This window comes from Neolamprologus brichardi, chromosome 18 (assembly GCF_056152115.1).
Source record: "Neolamprologus brichardi isolate AB-2024 chromosome 18, ASM5615211v1, whole genome shotgun sequence".
NCBI lineage: Eukaryota > Metazoa > Chordata > Actinopteri > Cichliformes > Cichlidae > Neolamprologus > Neolamprologus brichardi.
In genome coordinates this window covers 6,243,995-6,264,254 of record NC_142121.1, presented here as the reverse complement: position 1 = coordinate 6,264,254, position 20,260 = coordinate 6,243,995, and the positions used below count along the sequence as shown (strand labels likewise).

Genomic DNA, 20,260 nt, shown 5'->3' with positions numbered 1-20,260 from the left:
TTAGCACCTGGTGGCTCTTTTTTACCTCTCATCCGTAAATAATCTGCTCTTTCACATGATTCAGTTTATTTTGAAAAGTCTCAACAGGATCTTGAGCTTTATTGTGAAAGGTTTGTGTGGAACATAAACAAGCAGACACGCGATGGTGTTACCGTCGTTGTTGCTAACCACAACGCATAAAAACAGGCGCTTGTCCATCCGTAGTGTGGTTATATTACATATAAGAGAAATAGAGAACTTTAAGAAATGAATATAGCCACTACAGTGACCATCAAAACGATGAAAAAATGTTGCCGTAAACAGTTTATTTTGCGACACCACGAAACAAACGATAGCGTAAAATGAAACGATAGACGTTTTTATATCGTCATCCATATATATCGTTATATCGAACAGCCCTAGTGTGCTTCATTTTTACGTTGCAGAGTCTGTTACAATCTCCAGTCCGAAGGTCGGACCACACCTGGTTTTAACCGCCAGTGTAAAGCCATCACTTGCTGCTGCGGCGCCCACCTGTTGCAGTAATCAGAGCAACATCCACGCCTTGAATCTCAGACGTTCGACTGCAGTGCAGACATTAATGAGGTACGGGCTCCAGGCTCGTCACTGTCAGTGATCATCTCAGCAGATGAAGGCATGAAATTCAGCCAGTGTTTGATTTATAGGCAGAGGAGGAAAGGGCGACGCTCACCGAGAAGTGTTTTTAGTCCGTTTAGTGTCCCAGCACATATTAGTTAAACTGGACACAGAGTTTATGTGGAGCTAATGAAACGGTTAATCAGGTTGGTTATGTCAAACATAAGGTCGGGGGACCAAAGTCAGCCCAGCAAAGACTCCAATCCGGCCCGTGGACCATCTTTGGAAAATCTGGAAGAGGGCATACAGTTTTTATCAGTTTTCTGTTATCTTACACTGCTGACAGATTTCTTTACAAATTGAGTTGTGCTGTTTTTCTTATACTGACACATCGCAGGGATTAAATGTGCAGTTAAAACTTCTTCACTGGTCATTTAGTCTGGAACTAAAACTCTCTGCAAATGCTGATAGATGATAGATGGCAGCCTTAATCTGGACTCTGAGTACATACAGGTAAATATACAGTTAATCCCTCTGTCTAAAGCAGAGGTGGGCAATTCCAAGCCTCGAGGGCCGGTGTCCTGCAGGTTTTAGATCTCACCCTGGGTCAAAATCAGCTGTGTTGGTTCAAGGACACATCTAAAACCTGCAGGGACACCGGCCCTCGAGGCCTGGAGTTGCCCACCCCTGGTCTAAAGATATGCGTGCGCCACATGTTGCATCACTACAGACTGCAGAGCAGAAACGGGCCCCCGGCCAGCTCTGATGGAAGCTCACCGAACGAATTAATTCGTTTTAGCCACATGTCACCTGAATCTCTGGCAGTTGTGCATAAAAGAAAATTTAAAGAAAGTTTAAAGAAAATTAAAGAGAAGACGTGTGAGGCTGCAGGCAAAGAGAGAGGAAAATGCAAAGGTGTCAGTTTTTAGTCCATAACTTGTACCTGATTCAGTAAAATGTCACCGGCTGAATACATTAGGCTGTGAGGCGGGAGGCTCAGAGAGTGTGGCCTTTTATTAACACTGAGAAATCCCACGGTTCACTTCAGGCTGTTAGGGAGGAAAATGACATCTTTGTCTGCGCTTCATGAAAAATTAATCAGCTCGTTTTCAAAGAATCGCAGAGAAGGAGACATTTATCTGAGCCGGGTGACAGCATTTACATTTCCAGTTTACCTTTTGGGGGATTTTTTTAAGCTTTGTTAATGCAACAAAAAGGCGAGAGGAAGAGGAGAACCGAGCTGGACGGTCAGCAGCTACACCTCCAGGATTCGCTCAGCAAATAAATATCTGCGGTCATTGGACATTCTGCACACGGCTCTTAAAAACAAACCATAAAACGTGTTTATTTGCGTGCATTCTTCGCCGCCTTCTCTTTTTCTGATGATGACATTTGCTCAAATTACTCAAAAGGAGAAAGCTGGGTTGGACGCAGCAGTGGCGTTTCCCAGAAGATCTTGATTCGCAGCGAGCCGTCGGAAGGATCAGAGCTCCGTCTCTGCACAGACGCTGGCACTCAGCGGGAAGCTCCTGAAAATCTGCCAAAAACGTCACATCACATCCTGTTCTGACGAACTCCGAGAAACGAATTCATCTGCGAAGAAACCGAAAGACCTGCGGCTGAAACTCAATAATAATTATCACGGTGGAAGAAATTGCCCTGTACAGTTAAAAGGATCAGTCGGCTGCAGGATTGATTCTTTAACCGTTCGTGTTATGGACAAAACAATTATTCAGTCAATAAAATCTGGGAAGCCACCGGCCGATGAGCGGAAACAGCCACTGCAGACGGCGAAATCTGGGCCAGGACTTCCACTTCTGCTGGTCACTTGCAGAAAGCTCGCACCCACACGCCACTAAAGCCTTCAAACTCAGACTTCACCAGAAAGCTGCCGATTCTGCACATTCACATGCAGATCTCCGTTTCCTCAGATTGAATTATTCAAGACTTCACCAGCGACGACATAAAGCCTCAAGCACTGCCCTAAACTGCACCAGAGCCCTGTGGAAAACTGATAGTCACGCAGTGCTAGCTCCAAACAGCACTAAGACCTCAGATCTGCTTTAAACCACGTGAACCGAGGCGGCCCACGTTTCCGAGAGATGAATTCTGGGAAACGGCCCTACAGATCCAGAAGACTGCTCACGCTCGGATTCACACTTCTGTCAGAGTTAAACCTGTCGCCTTTGGATCGAAATACTGGCGATAAATCACAGAGAAGGAACACTGGAGTCCTTTTCAAATATCAGAGCTGAGAGGAAGCGCTTCTGCCGAGCCACGGACAGAACGAGCTTTCAGGAAAGAAAGAAAGAGGGAAGAGTGAGCGCTTCAGAATAACAGACTGACTGCCGAAGTCTCACACAGGACTCTTATCAGGACCAGATGTGAGTGAAGCAAGAGCGATTTTAACATCAGCCCAAGCTCGCCAAAGGGTTTCACTTCTCAATTCAATGAAATGTGACACTGAAGTAACTTTCAATACGTTCTGCAATGAGATGAATACACTTACAAAGCAATGAAGCAGCTCGCTTTCGCCCCTATTCGCCCCTTTGAAATCTAAAAAATGAAACGAGCTGAAGCCTTTGTGCCAAACAGGTCAGCGAGCAGCTGGACGTTTGCAGCCAAAGAAAGAGCTTCAATTATCTGCTGATTAATTAATTAGACTGTCATCATCGTGTATCAGCTCAACACGACTGACAGCGCAGAGGAGAGTCAAAGACCTGTGAAAATGATTAGATAATCAGATAATCAGGAAGCTTCAAAAAATAAAGAAATAAAAAAACATTGCGGATGTGGAACGTTAATTGTGTAGCTGTTGGAAAAGTCGGACATCGCAGCCTAAGAAGACTGGTATGCCTTTAATTTTAGAATCTTTCTAATGCAAAGAATCGTAAGTTTGAGACAATGTATCAAAAGTGGAAAAAGTCTGTCTGTCTTTGTTTAGTTTAGGGGTTTTTTTTCACACCTAGAGACAATTTCCTATCAGCAATTAATCTAATGTGCACGTCTTTGGACTTTGGGACAAAGCAGGAGTACCCGGAGCAAGCCTGAGCAAAGGTAGACTCCAAAAACTGGACTGAGAAATGATGCGTTTAATGTTTACAGGCGACGAGATGCCCACAGAGCTGACTGGCACGTGCCCTGCTGGCAGCTGATGCAGCGCATAATGAAAGAAAACAGAAACAAACCTAAATCTGCATCAAAACTACAGCAGAGACAACAATGCACGAGCACTGCAGAGCAGCTGAGGTCAGCCTGGTGTGTGTGTGTGTGTGTGTAATCTGCAGTGTGTTGGGATGGACAGCTTGTTATCTGGGCTGGACTGCAGAGCTTAATATTCAGCCAGCAGCCAGATTAGCTGAGGACAGCCCGTCAGTCTGCAGCTGCACGACGAGCGCGGGGTTGTGTGTTTCAGCGGGAGTGTCTGTCTCTGTGAGGACCGTGTCCAGGCTGCAGACCTGCAGGGTGAGGGTGTTTGCGACATTCGTTTCCCAGCCCTTCTTCTCCAAAATCAGATCCGGCAGCAAAATGAAAGCGGTGCTCTTAAACTCAGACTGGGGAGAAGTCAGTCAAGCTTCTATTTTCTCCAAGTCTGATAAATAAAGTTATTATTATTATTACAAAATGCCACATTTGTGCCACACCCAGAAGGTCTCCTGCAAAAACAGACCACTAAGAGCCCCAGCTATCCCAGCATGCACTGCAGCGATGCGATAGGTCAGCGTCCGAGTGAGAGGTCGCCTCCTCTTTTATCTCAATCACAACGATTCACCGCGCTGCTCAAACTAGCGTCCGCCCAGCAGGCTTTAAAATTCATTCTGAAGTTCACACCTGTGCCCTGAAGGTGCTCAGAACAGGGAATTCTGGGAAATGTAGGAAATGTTGGTAGGGTTTGAGCAGAGAGGCAGGCTGAGAGAAAAAGCTGAGGTTATTTTGTTTGCTTTGTGCTGCCATCGTCATCACTGTGAGCATCCAGGTGTCGATACAGCTTCACAGGAACTTTGTGCCCATGAGCAAGGCACTCATCCTCCAGGTATATGATCCATTATCCTCATACTTCCTCAGAGAGCATTTTTATGCAGTGTATAAAGGGGATGTTTGTTCCACCACCTGATGACAGTTAGGGGGGAAACAAGAGGGTGTACTGCCTTGCTCAAGGGCTCCTCAGCAGGATACGAGGTCCCTGTGAAGCTCTGCCTTCACCTGAGCGCTGACAACAGCGTTTTCTGCCACCACTCCCCCGAGGCGAGAGGCTTCAAAGCATGGAGGAGGGATGATGCGTGGAAATTGAAAAATTAGGTCAAAGTCTGCAGGACGCGGGGAAGCTTTGCATCCGCCGCCGCCGCAGACTCTCGCGCCATCAGCAAAGCATGTAAATATTGCAGCGGGGCATCTGACCCCGTTTCCCAGGGACGCGCTTGTTTACACTGGAGGAACTCCGAGTTGGCGGTTTATACGTGCAACCTTCCCCGCCCCATCTATCCCTCCTCTTCATCACCACTTCTTGTCTCATCTTTTCAGCGTTCACAGCAGCAGCGGTGGAAACATTAAAATGCGATGTGTGCGTTCAGAGTCAGCTGTTACAATCTCTTCCCCTCCCTCCCTCCCTCTTCCTCTGTGCCGTTTTCTTTCTCCATACATGGCCGAGCCCCACAAAGCCTCCAAAGACTCGGAGAGAAGCAGGGAAAACACGGCTCGCAGGAAGCTGAAATATGACACTATGATACTCTCCAGGCTGAGAGTGAGTCTGCAGCAATGTGACATATCAATCTGAAGTAGAAGAAGAACAAGGAGGAAGGAGGGGGGAGAAAGAGAGGGAGGTGGTGGTGAGGGGGGCTAATGAGAAAATCAATACCCAAGCTGCATTTCAGTATCTTGCAAAACAACCCGATATAGCACGCTGTAGTGTTATTGGGGGGCGCAGGAATATAATGGGAATCATTCATCGCATCTCCGGAGAAAAGGCTGCCTGGCTGCGGTGTGTCATGTGAAAAGTGTGTCTCCTAACAGCTGCATGCTGCCTGTGCACCATCTAAGCAGCGTGCAGGGCTCTGCTCAACATGATTTTATAACAAAACCTCTCTGACAACAACTTTCCTACTGACGAACACAAACCTCCACAGAATTCCCAGGATATCCCCACAGCAGGCTGCTGTGTGCCTCCTGCGCTCCAGTGAGGCTTCAAAGTGCACTTTATGGGTTGTTTATCAGCCGTGATGGAAAGATTCATGCACAGATCAACAGATTAGGGGTAAAAACGACACATATTCTTTGATTTTTATCAGGAATTAGCAGAGCAGCGTGGATGTGTGTGGATTTTGGAGACGTCACCTGACTCTGGGGAATTATTGTAGGGAATTTTTGAAAACCTGAGCAGACAAAATAAAGCAGTTAAGTGTTAAAAGGTGATGTACAGCTGGATTTAAAGGTGAATGCTGGCTGTGTTTGGACTCTGGGACACTATGTAGAGTAAGGATTGATGAACTCCTTCAGATAATCAACAGTTTATGAATAATGAGGAGCCCTGCAGGCTTCACTGCAACAATACTGTGGAGCTCTGGTGCACAGCAGCCACTCCAGTTCATCCACAGCACTTTATGGGATGTTTATCTATTATCTGTATCATTCCCATGATACCTGGCGTCAGGTGACGTTGTGTGTCAGTTTGGGGGAGTGAACCTGCAATGATCTCCTTTAAATCCAAGAACCCCCTAACAGCACTGTAGTCTGTCCACAGCCAGTGACATCTCTGTTTCCATTTCACTGCCACATCTCCTGCATCCAAATCCAGATCAGTCAAAGCAGTCATTGTGGCAGCGTGTGTGCGTGTGAACAGACATGCACTTGAACTTGTTGGAGCTCAGCACTTTATCTCCTAGCAGTTCAAACTCAGCAAGGACAAACAGTCCCAGAGCAACAACAGCAGCAGAGCCCCGGCAGAGCCGCCGAGCTCCGCGGTGAAACCCAAGTACTCACCCTCGGATAACTCCAGCTCCAGCTCGGCCAGTTTGGCCCGCACCTCCGCAGGAAGCGGCACCGGGTCCCGGTCCGCCATTCCGCCGTTCCAAACCGACTTAAATATCTGTTTTCCGGCTGTTTCTCCCTGTTTCCAGTGCCCACGCTGCTCCACAAACCACAAAAATCCAAAGTCAGTCACACCGAGTCCGTCAGCGTCGCTCCGTGTGCGGCAGCGGCTCTGCGCGTTCTCCGCAAACTAGCATCAAGCTACAGCTAACACTGCAGAGCTGCTACCGGAACCTGTATTTTCAAAATAAAACCACAGCGTTAAGACATTAACAGTCATTGGTTGAGACCGCTGCCTGTGGCTCTCACACCCTCCAAATTTAAACCTGAGTAAATCAGACTCACAGGCTGGCTTTAACTAAAAGTTACGAGCTAATAAATTATAGATTAAAAAATAAATCAATGTTACTTTTGTGATACTTGGATTTTTATTTTTGTTTTAATTTAATTTTCAGAATAAAGTATGTTATAAAATGTTATATGACTATAAAAGCAGGTTTATATTTTTAGTTACTTGTTTCCTTATTTTAAATAAAAATAGGTAAAGCAAGAGCAATCCAGGCTAAAAAAAAAAATCTGAATTTAGTTAAAACACTCAAAGAAAGGCGTCAGGAAGATTATGTAATTATTTTTAAACTGAGACATTGAAATGCATTTTATTTACTGACTGGTTTTATAGATATATATTTTGGAGATTTTGACTGTTTATTTTGAACATTCTCCTTTTTCTACGGTTTGTTCTCAATGCTTACCTCGTTTATACTGACAAGTTACGGTTCACCAGTGTGTGTCTGTTAAAAGTAAACAATATGATGCATTGCTAAAAATACTGGATATATGTTGATAGCTAGTAAGAGTAAATTATTTTTGAAACAACTTTGGGAGATGAATAAATTCAAAAGATCCAAACCCCAGTGCTGTGCTTTTATTTTGAATGCAGATTATGTTCTCTTCCTGTCTCACACCTGTTAATTATTGCCGCCTTCACGCGCCTCATATACACAATTTCCCTTTAGGTGATCCTAAAGATCCACGACTGAACTCACAGGAGGCAGTATTTTTATTCCGATCGATTTTCAGTCAAAGTTTCAGGAGTTAAAATGAAAACAAAGTGCTGCTTAATATTTTCACACCATCAACAACACACCGGTAGAGGGCGCCACATTCACTTTCTCTCTCACACACACACACAGGCACAAACAATCTGTTAACCTGACTGTGTCATTTATGTTAATTGATAAGATGGATAAATGTCAGCTGTAGTTCATGTGCTTTTGAACAAGTAGTCTGCGAGGCTGATGCAGAAACGAGATCAAAGAAGAGTTAATTAGAAAGATTATCACAGCTGAAACACGTTTTGATCGTTTGTTTTCTGTTTTATCTCAGTGAAATTTAATCACTCATTCACTCATTTAAAGTCTGCTAGGTGAATGTTTATTTAGGTGCAGCAGAGATATCTCAGTGATATCCCAACAATCAGAAAATTACATATAGGTAAAAGACGGCAGATGGAGCTTAATGGTACATCATATTCAAAAGTACTCAGTCACCCAACCGAACCGTTAAAATCAGGTGGAAAAGTTGAATTCAGTGGAAGCAACTCAAGTCACAGAGCGGGATCAGCGGATGCTGAGGCATATAGTGCGCACAGGTCACCAAATTACTGTAATGTTAGGTGTTCTCCAGAGGGACCAATTACACTTCTTCATCCGGCAATCCAATGGAAGAGTCTGGGTTTGGTCGATGCCAGGGGAACGGGACTTGTCTGACTGAATAATCGGGGGATTGTGATGTGGAGTTTTTTTTAGGAGTTGGGCTCAGCCTTAGTTCCAGCATATCGAGACATGTTGGATAATTTCATGCTCCCAACTTTGAGGGAACAGTTTGGGGATGGCCACTTCCTGTTCCAATATGGCTGCACACCAGCGCACAACTTGATTGGCCTGCACACAGTCCTGACCTTGTTTTGTGATATAGATCACCTAATAAGTTTGTGTTTCAGCTTCGATGACAGAAATTCAGATTATTATTCGGTTACTTTGCAGAAATTAGCAGGTATCAGTGTCTGTGCTTTGAACCCAAACCCATTATGGATGCAGCACGCAAAACCAGCAAGATAGAGTAATCCCATCCACATGAGGTCACTTCCAGCTTAACTAAAAAAACAGCAATGCAGTGGCCAAAATGCTGAAACCGAGGCTTCAAAAGTAATGCGTGTTACAGCCACAGTCTATGGTTTTCCCTCCTTTGTAATTTTCATTAGTTCCACCTGTATTCAATGTATAGTATATAAATACCCTGTTTTCTTCAGTCACCTGACAAATCATCGTTTCTACTTGCAGTGAAAGTTTTCAGAAATTTCTCATGTTCCTCATGACCTCAGACTCTGCTTACAGGTTTAGATTTTGGACTTTACCCTGGTCTCCTGTGGCCTGTGTTTGGATCCTTTACTCTGTGAATCATTAAACCATCTGAGGGGACTTCTCTGTGACCTCAGGACATTTTCCTCATGAGTTTATGGTCTCAGTCGCTAGTTCCAAACTTTACTGGATACAACATGATGTTCATTTTTCAAATGATGGGAACCTCAACATGCTGGAGCGCCTCTCGTGGATAGAATAAACTCTGGTGGTCACAGCCACGCCCACATCCGATGTGTTCTCAGTATATCCAGCCTTTATTTTTCATGTCTGTTTAAAAAAAGGATTTATATACAGCCTGTAAGCTACATCTTTTATATACAGTCTATGTTATCCAGTAATTAGTGCATCATCACTGCATGATATCCATACAACAAATGTATAAGACATGGATGTAAGCAAATATTTTATTTTGTAGTGAGTTCAGTCCTTTCTAATCACATTTATCTACCTGCAGGCTGATGTTGGCATCCAGTCGTGAACATCAGACTAAACGAATTTAGTATGAGCAATAGAAATATCTGGAAATATTTGGAGTCGTTTCTGTGTAATAACCATGAATCACAGCTGGATAATAAATAAAGTGCTTGTTTCTTTGTGATCATCCTCATCCGACAGGACAGAGCTGAGAAAAGAAGGAGGTCCTCTGTGAGCATGCTGCCATCTTGTGGCTTTCCGCTTTCATCTGTACAAAGATGCAGAGGATCTTCCTAAAGCCCAGATGCTTTTAACTCACAGTATGTGGACATTTATTTGACCAATCAAAGGCAGCTTGTTTTATACTCGTTATGAATGCTCCTTGCAGCCGTGTCCAGAAGTAGAGCTCAAAATAAAAAAGAAGACCAACAACAGTGGACAGAGCAGTACAGAAACATGGTTTGTTTTCATCATTTTTAATGGAACAAAGCATCCAGGTGATACTTTATTCACAGTGTCACATCTTTTTGTAAATAACTTCAAAATGTTTCAGTTACTTTGTGAAAATCTAAACTTCGCTGGGATATCTTCTGTTTTAAAGCTCCTAACAACTTCTCCGCTGCTGTCAGTGTTATAATAATATAATATAGACGGTAGAATTAACTGAGCAGTTTAAAAGTTACACAACATCCAGTTATTTAAAAATATTATTTATGTGGAGATTATAACCCGCTATGTAGCGTTTCTTCCTGCCGGACTTTGGTCACGGACCCAAATACAGACTCACGGGCAGCAAGATGAAGAAAAAAAAAAGTTTATTCAGAATTAACTCCATGAAATTAAGACGCAAACCTAAACCATAAAACTTCACAACACATGGGGATGATGACAAATGCTGAGACAAAAATGGGAAGACCGCAGTGGATCTAGAGAAAAGGGTAAGCAGGGACACAGGAGGGTAACGAGACCCAGGTGAAGATGATCAAAGACACTGAGACGGGGGAGGGAAGCAAAACTAAACACCAGACACTGGCTGTATCCCAGTTCAGAGTCTGCAGCCTTAAAGTACGCAGCCTCAACGATCCTCAAGGGCCGCGTACTCAAAGACCGCTAAGGCCGGAAGTGCGAGGCTTGTAGGCTTGTGAAATGGGACGGTCTAGCCTCCGTTGCGCTGCCCAGGTTGCCTAGCAACCATGATACTAACAGCTGGAAACGTTTCATACAGCTTTGTTTGACAGAAATGAAGGAGAACATATTTTGTTCATTTGTTTGATGCGCCCCTCATCCGCCGTTTTTTTTTCGGCAAAATTATCCACACCCACCGCCGCGCTATGCATCCTGGGATATGTTGGGCCACGAAGTCTACACCGCCACGTCCTTAAAATTCAGGGAAATGAAGGACGCTTTTGAGGGCAGCCTTCGAATTGGGACAGCCTTCGTCGCGTCGCGGTGACGTAATCGGCCTTAAAATGCGGCCTTTAAGGCTGCAGACCCTGAATTGGGGACACAGCCACTAGAGACGAGTAGCTAACAGGAAGTGAGAAGTTAACGAACCACAGGGGGATAAGATGGGAACATGCTGGTCGGTACAGCCCATCCTGTCAAACTCAACTCTTCAGTCTTTATTCATGACTGCACGCACTTTTCACGTGGTTCGAAGTCGAGATAAGATTAGTTCAAGAAATACATCTTAAGTGTTTTCAATTGAAAGACAAGTGTTGTTTGTTTATATTATTAATATAATTTCCATTGCTATGCAGATAACACCCAATTTACCTGTGACATAAAGAGGACAAATTAAACTAAAGCCACTTCTTAAAGACCTTCATGCAGGAGTGCCACCAAAGGGGGCTCCGGCCACCCCGCAAAATTTGCTGCCCCCCCTCCTCCACCGCTGAGAATCATTAAAGCGATGGTTGGGATTTCCAGTCAATTAAACCTTATTTGGTTAAACAGATACTTACTCTCGATGGCATTAGCTCCAGTCATTTTACACCAGGATATGTCCGTCACATCAAACAATGTATCAGTTTTATCACAATATCGCTAAAATTGGAAACATCCTCATTTCAGAAAACGACTTTCACACTTCTTTGTTACTGCAAGTTATTACGATCAGACTTTTCTAAAAGTTCTCCCAAAAGCCAAAACTTGGCAGCGACAGATATTTTCTCTCTATCCTGGATTGCATTGTTCAAACAGCTGGTTCTGAGTGATGCATATTGATGCTTATAACAATATAACAGTGCCACTTTGAACTTTACAAGGTATTGCTTAAAAATGTGTTGAGGTTTTTCACTTTATTCCCTCTCATGCAGAAGAACTGAAGGTGTAATTTTTCTCTATATTAACTGTAGTTTCTGTAATTATGGAACAACTAACAAGAAAGGTTTGAAAAGATCTTTTGGAAAGAAAGAAAAATCACACAGCAGCTCCTCAACAGTGCCTAAATCTTTATTTTTCAGTAAGCTACATTTTTTTCTCCAAATTAGACAGTTTACATCATGACACAAGAGTAACTTAAATTATCTATAGCTGACATGTACGCTTGATTCCAGTCTCGATGGAAGAAAAGACCCAAACAAAAAAAATTTAACAAAAACAAACAAAAACCCAAAACAAAAAATAGAGAGAAGCCCTCTTGATCGCAAACCTCCATTCCACGTCTGTTAAAGGTGTCGTTAGGCAAAATTATCTGTCCAAACCCCAACACGGTGGAGTCGTCGATTGTCCACAGCTGTTAGCGTAGCATGGTAAGAGTGTTAATGAGTTAAACCACAGTGAGTTCATAGAGTCCTTTTCCAGTCAGTTGATGTGCATTCATTGTTATACATCTTTGAAAAACAAAATGAAAACACAAAAACACAAGGGGGTCTTTTTTTTTTTTTTTTAATGACCAGATGCAACCCTCGTGGAGGAAAAAACAAAAAAAACAAACCCAAAAGAAAAAAAATGGCACTGTCAAAATGGACGAACAGGAAGGAGGTCTGAGGCGACCAACAGGCTGATATGAAGTGTGACGCTCCATGCAGAAGTCCACGAGGAAAAGGGAGCTCCTTCAAAAATGCCACCGCTGAGCATCTGGATGAACGCCGGCAAGACTGAAGAGGCGCGAGGAGCTCGCGGTGTCTTTCCCGCCAGAATAAGAGATCCCTTTGAAAGCGGTACCATCCAGTCTGAGGTACCGCGCTTGTGGAAAGAGTCACTTTTGCATCGGCCTGGATTAGCTGGGTGGTACATTTTATTTTATTCCACACATGCACACATTCACAGTTCAGAGATGCCCAGTTTGTATTCTCAAAGTTCGAGGCCGCCAGAGGCAGAAGACGCCTCGACCTCAGGCGGGGGATCCACCGCAAGTTACACCGCGTGAAAAACGCTCCTACAGTCACTGGTGTCAAACTGAAGGTGTCTCCAGGCTTCCAGTAACAGGAAAATCACATCTTAAAGTAAAAAAACAAAAATAAAAGCCCGAGACGGTAAGCGCTCAGCTATGTATGTACAGGTTAAACTGCCCAGCCAAGACAAAAACGACTGTTGTATAATGGCACGGTTATTGGTTTTCTTTGCCACATCGAACTGCAGTCCACATGTGATCAAATGGTTTTAACAGACATCTCAAACTGCGTGTTAAATGTACTGTACGTGAGAAACATCGCTCTGAACAAGGTAAACTACTCTCATTCCAGTTGAGCCTTTAACCCCCCCCCCCAAAAAAAACAAAAAAAGCACATAAGAAAAAAACAAAACATTTGTACATTTATTTCTCAGTAGAGGAAATCTTGGAGCTGATGAACATGAACAAGAAATCACAAACATTAATCTGAAGAGAAAAAAACAAAACTGCACAGAGCGGGTCGAATGGTTTTTGGCTCCTTGGATGTCTCGCGCTCACATCGACACCTAGGCGGGAAACTTTTAGCGCCAACAGTCGCAATGACGACTCCAAAGAGTCGCCTTGTTTTTTAAACGAAATGCACAATCCGAGGGCCCGAGACTCGTCGTCGCCTAGCGGCAGGCTGCAATAATCCCCCACCTCAAGTGCCGAGTGTTCAAGGTGTGCTTCACTGGGAAGCTTCTGATGGGTGTTGCACATCACATCGCCTCGACTAAACCGAGAAGTGTCCACCAAGAATCCCTCTTTTCAGCAAACCAGCATCCGCCCGATGGTACGTCAAAGTCGGTTTAGCTGCTGATCGGCCAGCTTCGATGCTTCAGGCTTTCTTTTTATTGATTTCTGTCTGAAAAGCTCTGGTTTTCTGTCCAGCAAATGAAATCAGACCAAAGGGATACTGGACCCCGACCCAAACGCACAGAAATGGATAAACCGAGAATACATTTGCAGAAGTTGGTCAGATTGGGCTTGAACAGCTTTACCATGCACAGGATCTCTATCAGCAGACTTCGAAATACTCAACTCTTCCCACTCTCTGAACTTTCAGTAAACATTTTCCTTCACCATGTTTCTGACAGAAGTGGTTGAAATGATTAATAAAAGCTTAATTTTTAGATTTTTACAGGTTTCCGACTGTAGAAAAATGCGTTTCTGCCAGAGACATCAGCGGAGCATGAACCACCTCGATGGTATCCTGATGGCATCACCACGACCAGCTGCTTATTATACGCACACTGAAATTTCCACTGTGGCTCATCTACACTTCTAACATCTCATTGTGTGAAAACCGAAACCATCAAAAGAGTGCTTCCTGTCGTAAATCCAGTCAATCTGAAAGGATTCGAACGCCGGAATTTTATGGGCAAAGTCTAAAAGCCCACCAACTGTTTTATTTCTAATCTGACAATTTATCAATGATTGTGAAAACTACAAAACCTGCTTCAGTCACTCTGGTTCACTCAGGGTGCCCCCCCTGTTGGTCTGCAGCAAAATTTGTTCAGTTTCAGGTAAAGAGGAAGTTGAATAGCTTTTCAAGATCATCTCTGGCTCCAACTGTGCAGGTTGGTACAATCTGAACGCTGCGATTTATCACAGATAAATCCAAAAATCTGTTACAAAGCTCTAAGAAACCCATTAAATAAACAGGTGTGTGACAGGGCCGAGCACAAAAACCAGTGAAACTAACTAAATCTGAGAAACGACATCTAGCAAAACTATTACTGTTTTAAAACTGAAGCTTAGTCCTTTGTAGGAAAGCTTTTAGCTGTTCTACGAAAACAAAACTTAATTTTTAAAAAATGTATTTGGGGTATTTGCTTGTCCTTTATAATAAAGCACGTGGCTCTGTTTGGAAAAAACAAACCAAAAAATGGCTAAACCAATAATGGGATGCACGCGGTCTGCCACACAAAAAGATTTGTGAGGTTTAGTTGCCTTTTTTTGTGCCGTTCACTGACTAACAACAGAAATGTGCTATTTATTTGGTTTCTATTTATTTTCCCGCACATTTAAACTGGTGTATGTGCAAAAATCAAATGTGTTGACTAGTGAAATTTAAAACAGATTTAAAACATGACAGAGCCAGGCGTCCAGTGTTTTTCTGCTAACCTTGCTTCATCGCTTCCTGGTCTCAGACTTTTGATTTCCTGAAATCCGATTCCCCCAAAACTGTGATACTCACTCATCCTAAAATATGGACAGAAAGCAGAAAATAGAGTTTGAGCTCATCAGACAAAAACCGATAAAATAAGCCCTCAGATGGTCGTCGTTAAGCAGAGTTGGTGGATATTTGGAGGATTTCTAATATTCTCAAATAAAAGCTGCAGTCTAGTCATGCTGCCCGACCAATGTGGACACAGTGCAGTTTGATTATAGCCTACTGAGCTGCATATGCATGAACATCTCATCTTAAGTATTAGTGTTACCTAAAGTTTTGCATTAATGCCTTTAGCTGCAGCTTTCATGTCACGCCTCATCTTTTGGCATTGTTAGCAGAGTACTCAACAATGGCAAAAACAGAGTAAATATCCAACATGTAGTGCTTTGTTTTTGTTTTGCTAAAAAGCTTCATTCAGACTGTCCAAAAAGCAAACACACTGTGAGGAAAATCCCCAAAATCAACTGTAATCAGTGAAAGAAAAAGAAGCCAGAGCTTCGAAGAGGATGCCGGTGGACACTCGGCTTTGTCGGAACCACAGACTGTGAACGCAGAGGGGCGGGGTTACTGTCGCACCTGAGCATCCAGGTGCGACCGAACCCACAGCGAAAGTTTAAAAAGGAATGAAAGAACGAAAACAAAAAAAAAATACAATAAATGATCTGCTCACACTGCAGGGCGGAGCAGGAATCAAACTCAGCACACCCAAACTGAAAAACAATAGTTAAAGAAAAATATTTCCGAACGCACGACATCACGTCTTTTTTTTTTTTCTTTTATATTCTACATCCAGCTCGATAGCGACATTATAGTTAACAAGGATCAATATATTTTTATAATCATTTTAAGGTACCTCTTATATTTTTCTGAGTATTTACATCTGTACAAGCAAAGCACACACTTCAAAGTGCACATATTTAATACAGTATTGACTAGATTTGCAATTACAAGGTTTTTATCCCCCCCACCCCCACCCCCCCTGCACAAAAAAACCAAAAAACCTGAAACTATTGAACAAGAAACCAAAAGAACGACCCAAGATTTTCGTACATTTTACACAAAACAAAAAACAAAAAGTAGGAAAAGAAAGAAAACGCTGCTAGATTTGTACTCTCTCTCTCTCTCGCAGTAAGACTTGTGACGTCTGGTGTGACTAAATATTTCCACATCTCACGCTTCGTTAACATTTTGGGGATCTTTTCTGAAAAGAAATAAACTCTATGCTTGTCTTGTAGAAAAGTTAAGGCAAAGTCATTTTTCAAGTTTAAATAAAATTCAAGTTTCTCAAACACTGGATGGATTTTTTTTAACACACACACACATTTATATATGTGTGTGTGTATATATATATATATATTTATATATATTGAGAGCTCAATACATCCTTTTTTCCTTCTCCCAAAAAGAAAACTTAATGATATTTCTTGTGGAATAAACAGCACTGCTTTATAAATAAGTGGATATGGTGCATTTACATCTGTTTTACCATTTCCACCAATGAGGAAAACAAAAAAGAGAAAATAATAGACCCATCCAAGTGCATCTCAGTCCTTCAAAATAATAAAAAAATATTTTCTTTTTTCACTAAACTCAAGCTGTAGCGTCCAAATCAAAAGCAGCTCCGACCAGGAGTACAGGCTCTTTAAATGAAGCTTTCCCTTCTCCAGGCTCCTGTTTTCTCTTAGTGGGATTACCCAGAATGCTTTTTGTTGCAGGAAGACTTCAGCGAGACATGCGAGGTCCCACCTAAACAGATATTGTGTATAGTACAGTGGTTTTTATTTATTTATTTTTTTCAGGGTGTTTTTGCATCTTAGGTGACGACTTCAAAAGATGAACCCGAGCACATGGCCGAGGAGCAGGGAGGGAAGCCTTTTAAGTCATTTTTCAGACAGTTACATTCAAATTAAAAAACACACTCGGTTGGTTATCTGCCAAAGTGGTTGCTACAGTAGGCAGACCTTCCAACCAAAGCTGGAGCTGCCCTCCCTGAACGTGCGAGCTTGCTACTTCACTCTGGTGCAGGATGCAAAATTTTCCACCAGCTCTGGTATAAAAATCGCTGCTTCGATTATGTCCCATGAAAGCTCTGACCAACTGGGTGCCGCCGCTTCAAACGAGCCGGGCTCGATGTGAGTAAAGGAGGTTTCCTCTTACTCTGTGCTTTAAATCTTCCTCCTGTCTGCTGCCATTTATCAAAGGTAACCAGAGTGAAGCGGCAACAGAGGAAGTCTCGTGTGCTCCGGTTGATCTTTTCCAATTTTTTCGGAGAAATCAAAGAGTGCAAACAAACTAAAAGAAAACAACAAAGCACGCCGACAGAGAGGAGGGGAAAAAACCACCCCCAAACAACAATAATAAACAATCCTAGTGGTATAGACTTGAGGAAAACAGCGGAACATTTTCACCCCAAGGATGGATTTTACACACCTTCCTGCTCCAAACCTTCCAGCACTTAAATGTTTGCTTTAAGGCTGTTCACGAGTCCGACGGGACCCCCACCGCCAAATTATCGCTCTCTCACTTCAACATTGCAAACCACGTTCCAGAAAAAACAAAAACAAAAAACAAAAACAAAAATCCACTCGTTATTTACCTTCATAAAAATATACTTGTCTATTCAACCATCCCACTTCCCCATTTTCACCACTTTCCAACAAAATCCTCACTGACACGAAACCCGAAGTTAAAAATCCAAACCACTGCATGTCTATTCAAGCAGCACCAACCAAAAACAAACAAACGAACAAAAAAACGTTAAGCATCAGTCTTCGAAAATTTAATGCTGCACAGATGCTTCAACATGACCGACGAGACAAAAAAGCTTCAGTGATTGTGTCAATGGAGACGATGCAGCAGGGTGTTCGTCAACTTCTCTCCTGGAAAACTGAACTGTGTGTGTCATTCCCCAACTTTCCCCCCAAAAAAACAAAACAAAACAAAGTTAGTCCCTTTTTCCACTTTAGGTAGGATTAATCGCATGAATTTGCTTGCGAGAGTCTGAGAAAACAACAACAGTGCAATTAAACGTCTGCAGATGTAAATCAAGTATTTCTACTTACAGTATCAGAGGAGTTGTAGTAACAGGTTCCAGGTTTTGATATCTAGCACCATAAGTAGGAGAAAGAACTACAAACATGCCACAGTTTGAAAGGAGGTTTGAACAGTTTGAACAGGAAACTTCCCGCTGGATCAAAACGCCACACTGAACTCTGGAAACGAACGCACATCTCAGCCTCCTGATGAGTCACTCTGTCTCAGCAGATTTCCAGAAAATTAAACAAAAACCAAAAAACCCTCCGTTTGGCGCCTGTAAACAGACGTGTTTACTGAGCTGATAGCTGGTAGCTAGTGTTAATTTCCTCCTTCCTGCTTGCCAGCGTTTCCTCGCCTCCAGAATAAACAAAACCCTTTCAGATGGGAAGAAGCGGCTTCCTCGTCACCGCTCAATTTTACGTTTGTCAGCCTAAAACCTGCCCTGCATCTTCCTTCCTTCCACAATAACGATCAACAGTTTGACAGGAAATGAAAAGCGGGGAGAGAATTTAGCTTCCTGACTAGTTAAATGTCTGCAGACTCGTATGCAGTGTGAGCAACACCTCACCTACTTCCACTTTTACAACAGATGCCTCGTTTTAGAGAAAGTCATGTGCCCTTCCTGTGTGATACTAAAAAACAAAAAACAAAACAGTGCTGACCCCACGTTAAGCCACAGACGCACACTATGGTGAGTTAGCATGTTAGCAAAACAGAGAGGGAATAACAGCAGGAGGGGTGATCCTTTAAGAACAGGATCAGAGGGAGAAGACGCCGAGGGGAGGATGACCAATTACTGTACCAACAGCCAACTACGGTTTGCAAAAAACCCCAAAAAGACATAAAAGCCACCTAGTGTAAACAAACCTGCAAAAAATTCTCTGTAAACCAAAGGATCCAAGTCTTCTTGTGATGTTGAGTTGCATATGGATGTGAATATGTATTTAAAAACAAAAGGACTAATAATGACCCATAATTAAGCCACTTAAAGTTGCACAATGCTGCCACTCAACATGCAACAAACCCCTCACTATGACAGCCAAACAAGATGGAGTCTGTTTTATGCACCCTTTCCCATCATCCTTTGGGGTGGCTTCCAACAATGCCCTGCTGCTTCCCACACATGCACACACACGCACACACACGGCTAATTTAATCCCACAAGGCCATTTGGACAGAATGAACAAATTTCAGTGTTGTCTGTGCCACCTGACCGGCTGACACCACTACGTAATGCAAAAAGAGAAAAGAAGAAATAAAAGTGAAAAAGCAAAAACAATAAATAGAATATAAAGAAAAAGAAACGGTGCTCTACATGCACAGTAAAGTGCTTTTTGTCTGCAAGCCCTGATCCAGAAAAGAAGGCGTCCTCTATGCTTGTTTGTGACGGGTGATTCTGGGATATAAGTATCGAGTAGCCCTGACTTTATTTCCTTTATTTTTTTAAACGCATCTGTGGAGCATAGTAGTGGGGAAAGAGGTCACCCTACTGCGGGGATTTGGGTGGGGTGTGGTGGGAATCTTTGTTGGGGGTTTTCCCTGGGTGTGGGGGCGGAGAGGCCCACCGCCCACCCGGCCTTCGGACCTCCTTCGGGGGTCTGCCTGTGGTGGCACCCGTTGAACTGGGTTTGGAGGAGGGGTGGTAAGTCTCTCTGGCCTTGGCCTCCCCTGAAGGCGTGGAGGCGTCGGGGCACTTCCTCTCCTCGCCTGCTGTGGCGGCGCAGGCTGGCTTAGCTTCCTTAGGGGTGGTTGGTTGCTGTAACGTCGGGGCGTCTTTCACCCGCTGGCAGATCTCGGCGTAGGAGGGCTTCCTCTGCTCCTAGCGGGAAAACACAAGACAGTTGTAAAACATTCTGCACACATCCTTACAAAGCTCGTCTGCGGGCAGTTTGTGAACGAGTAGCTTTCATTTCCACCTTGAACAGGACAGAATCAGAGTTAGATCCTCGTACGGGTCCGTTAGCGTCAGTAACAAACTTCCTCACATGCATCTCGCATACAATGCCTGGAAAGGTTCAGGCCTGTAGCGCACGCGTCTTCAGAAGGAGAGCCCCAACAACAAACTGGTCCAAGCATCATACAAATAGAGAGGTAAGCTGAATTAAGTGACACAATCTTCAGGTCTTTGTTTATATTTATGCCATTTAGTCCAATGTTGTTGAAAAGGATGACCTTTAAGTCAGTCTGTCCATCAGATGTATTTCCTCTATAATCTCTAGCACTTGCTCTACTTGG

The 20,260-nt window shown here is 43.3% G+C and overlaps 2 protein-coding genes across 10 annotated transcripts in view; both read right to left on the bottom strand.

Annotated features, from left to right (window-relative positions):
- The window catches only part of LOC102797426 (disco-interacting protein 2 homolog C), a 242,806-nt gene extending 236,004 nt beyond the window's left edge, over positions 1 to 6,802 (bottom strand). For all 5 annotated transcript variants that reach the window (XM_087832056.1, XM_087832058.1, XM_087832057.1 and 2 more), the window contains exon 1: positions 6,553 to 6,802. In XM_087832056.1, coding sequence (XP_087688182.1) covers positions 6,553 to 6,631 — 79 coding nt within the window. In that variant the 5' untranslated portion in view covers positions 6,632 to 6,802. The remainder of the gene's footprint in view (positions 1 to 6,552) is intronic.
- Positions 6,803 to 13,994: 7,192 nt separating this feature from the next.
- Positions 13,995 to 20,260, bottom strand: part of larp4b (La ribonucleoprotein 4B) — a 62,646-nt gene continuing 56,380 nt past the window's right edge. For 4 of the 5 annotated variants that reach the window (XM_087832080.1, XM_087832081.1, XM_087832082.1 and 1 more), the window contains one exon: positions 13,995 to 19,844. In XM_087832080.1, the coding sequence (XP_087688206.1) occupies positions 19,512 to 19,844 (333 nt within the window). In that variant the 3' untranslated portion in view covers positions 13,995 to 19,511. The remainder of the gene's footprint in view (positions 19,845 to 20,260) is intronic. The other variant, XM_087832083.1, reaches the window with a different exon arrangement.